Here is a 1,597-nt window from a genome sequence, read left to right on the forward strand (position 1 = left end):
ACGGTGACCAAAAATTTAAAATTGATATTGGGGGACTGTTCGAAAGTGTTCCCAATATCAATATTTCAAATATTTCATTTATCTCAACCCACATAGATTTTATTCTTCCATAACATAATGAAGTCCCACTGATTTCTCATAAACCGTAGGAAGGCCAATTTTTAATCATGGAGAGGCTATTCAAAAGAGTTCTCAAAATCTTTTTTTTTTAATTTTGGTTATAATTCACACAGATTTCACATAACAGTCTCATTCTTTGCCTCACGACTCACCCCTAACTTTTCAAGAACTTTCTGCCAATGTTGCAAAAGGTAAACAATTAAAATTTCGTGCACTTACTTTTTTGACTGGAAAGTACTTTTTATTTTCGTTACCAATCAAAATATTCACTCCAACTTTACTATCTTAACACATATTTTTTAACTAAATAATAAAGCTTTTCTTCAACTGCAAAGTGGGGGAATTTACTTCAAGCCACGGTATTCACGGATGTGATACAAAACCCAGGCAGGAATGACCAAAGTTGCTGCACACATGCCACCGCCAAGGACAAGTTTCTCCTACAATTCAAAAAAATAGAATGTTAATATTTATCCTTTCTACTGTTACAAGAAAATCACAAGCAACAAAAAGTTACGAGTTGTGTGTTTACGTAACCTCTAACTTTTCATCATCGATCTTCTTGTATTTTTGTTTCAGCGAAAAAAAATTCAAAACTTACAGCAGAGGAAACTTTTTGGGTTGGTGGGGATGAAATCACCGATTGGCAACGACGTTGCATGGCATTGCGGATGGCAGGAGCCAAGAGAACAGCAGCAGATTTTTGGAACATTTTGGAGGAGTAGCGCAGAGAATTCCTTGGTAAGAGCTAACCGACAAGACGAATTAATTTGCTATACCACGATTTTCTTCAGGGTTACAGAAATCGAATTTCGATTAAACGACTTTTGTTTTGATAAGTACACTAATCTAAGTCGACTTTGGTTATGGGAAAAAATCGAAATCTTGACTTTATTATCGACCAATAGTACGTTTACATTTACGAAATCCACTCGATTTCAACTGTCAATTCCATTGCGTCAAGTGATATCCAACAGATTTCAAACAAGTTTTCATTTATAATTAGGGAGAAACCTATAATGCTGCGTGTGCGTTAAAAAAAAAAAAACAAAAACAAAATACAAGTATTTTGTTTTTGTTTTTGCCCTTAAAAAAATCTATAATAAATCCACGCATTATTAATGTACCAAATCTCACTGATTTTGTACTGCATTTAGTCCCTCTCCACACTAGCGTGAATTTCATTAAAAAATTTCATAAAATTAGGCTTTCTTAGTCCCGGGCCACTACAGTAATTTCACTGAAATTTTGATATGAAATTATGCGTCTCTAGATCGACGTCCATAGTAGAGTAAAATCGTAAAATTGGTGTAGTGGGTACTTCGATTTAAGAACACCTAATTTCATGAACTTATGCAAAGTTTACATTTACGAAATCCACTCGATTTCAACTGTCAATTCCATAGCTCAAACGTCAAATGAAATCTCATCTGGATTTCATTTAATCTATGGATTTGACAGTTGAAATCGAGTGGAT

General features: G+C 34.2%; 1 protein-coding gene across 1 annotated transcript; it reads right to left on the reverse strand.

The window, feature by feature from the left end:
- Positions 1-335: 335 nt before the first annotated feature.
- On the reverse strand, positions 336-906 carry COX8 (Cytochrome c oxidase subunit 8). Its single transcript, XM_073979861.1, has 2 exons — positions 722-906; positions 336-560 (listed from the first exon to the last, which is right to left on the reverse strand). Exons 1-2 carry the CDS (start codon positions 830-832, stop codon positions 465-467), a joined length of 207 nt encoding a protein of 68 aa, XP_073835962.1. The 5' UTR covers positions 833-906; the 3' UTR covers positions 336-464.
- Positions 907-1,597: the final 691 nt, after the last annotated feature.

This window comes from Musca autumnalis, unplaced genomic scaffold, assembly GCF_047663935.1.
Source record: "Musca autumnalis isolate F117 unplaced genomic scaffold, ASM4766393v1 scaffold_4, whole genome shotgun sequence".
In the NCBI taxonomy this organism is placed as follows: domain Eukaryota; kingdom Metazoa; phylum Arthropoda; class Insecta; order Diptera; family Muscidae; genus Musca; species Musca autumnalis.

Coding starts and splice junctions, on each gene's coding strand:
- COX8 (XM_073979861.1), bottom strand. CDS start 832: ATGTTCCAAAAATCTGCTGCTGTTCTCTTGGCTCCTGCCATCCGCAAT. Junction 561..721: donor CCCAAAAAGTTTCCTCTGCT/GTAAGTTTTGAA, acceptor TTTGAATTGTAG/GAGAAACTTGTCCTTGGCGG.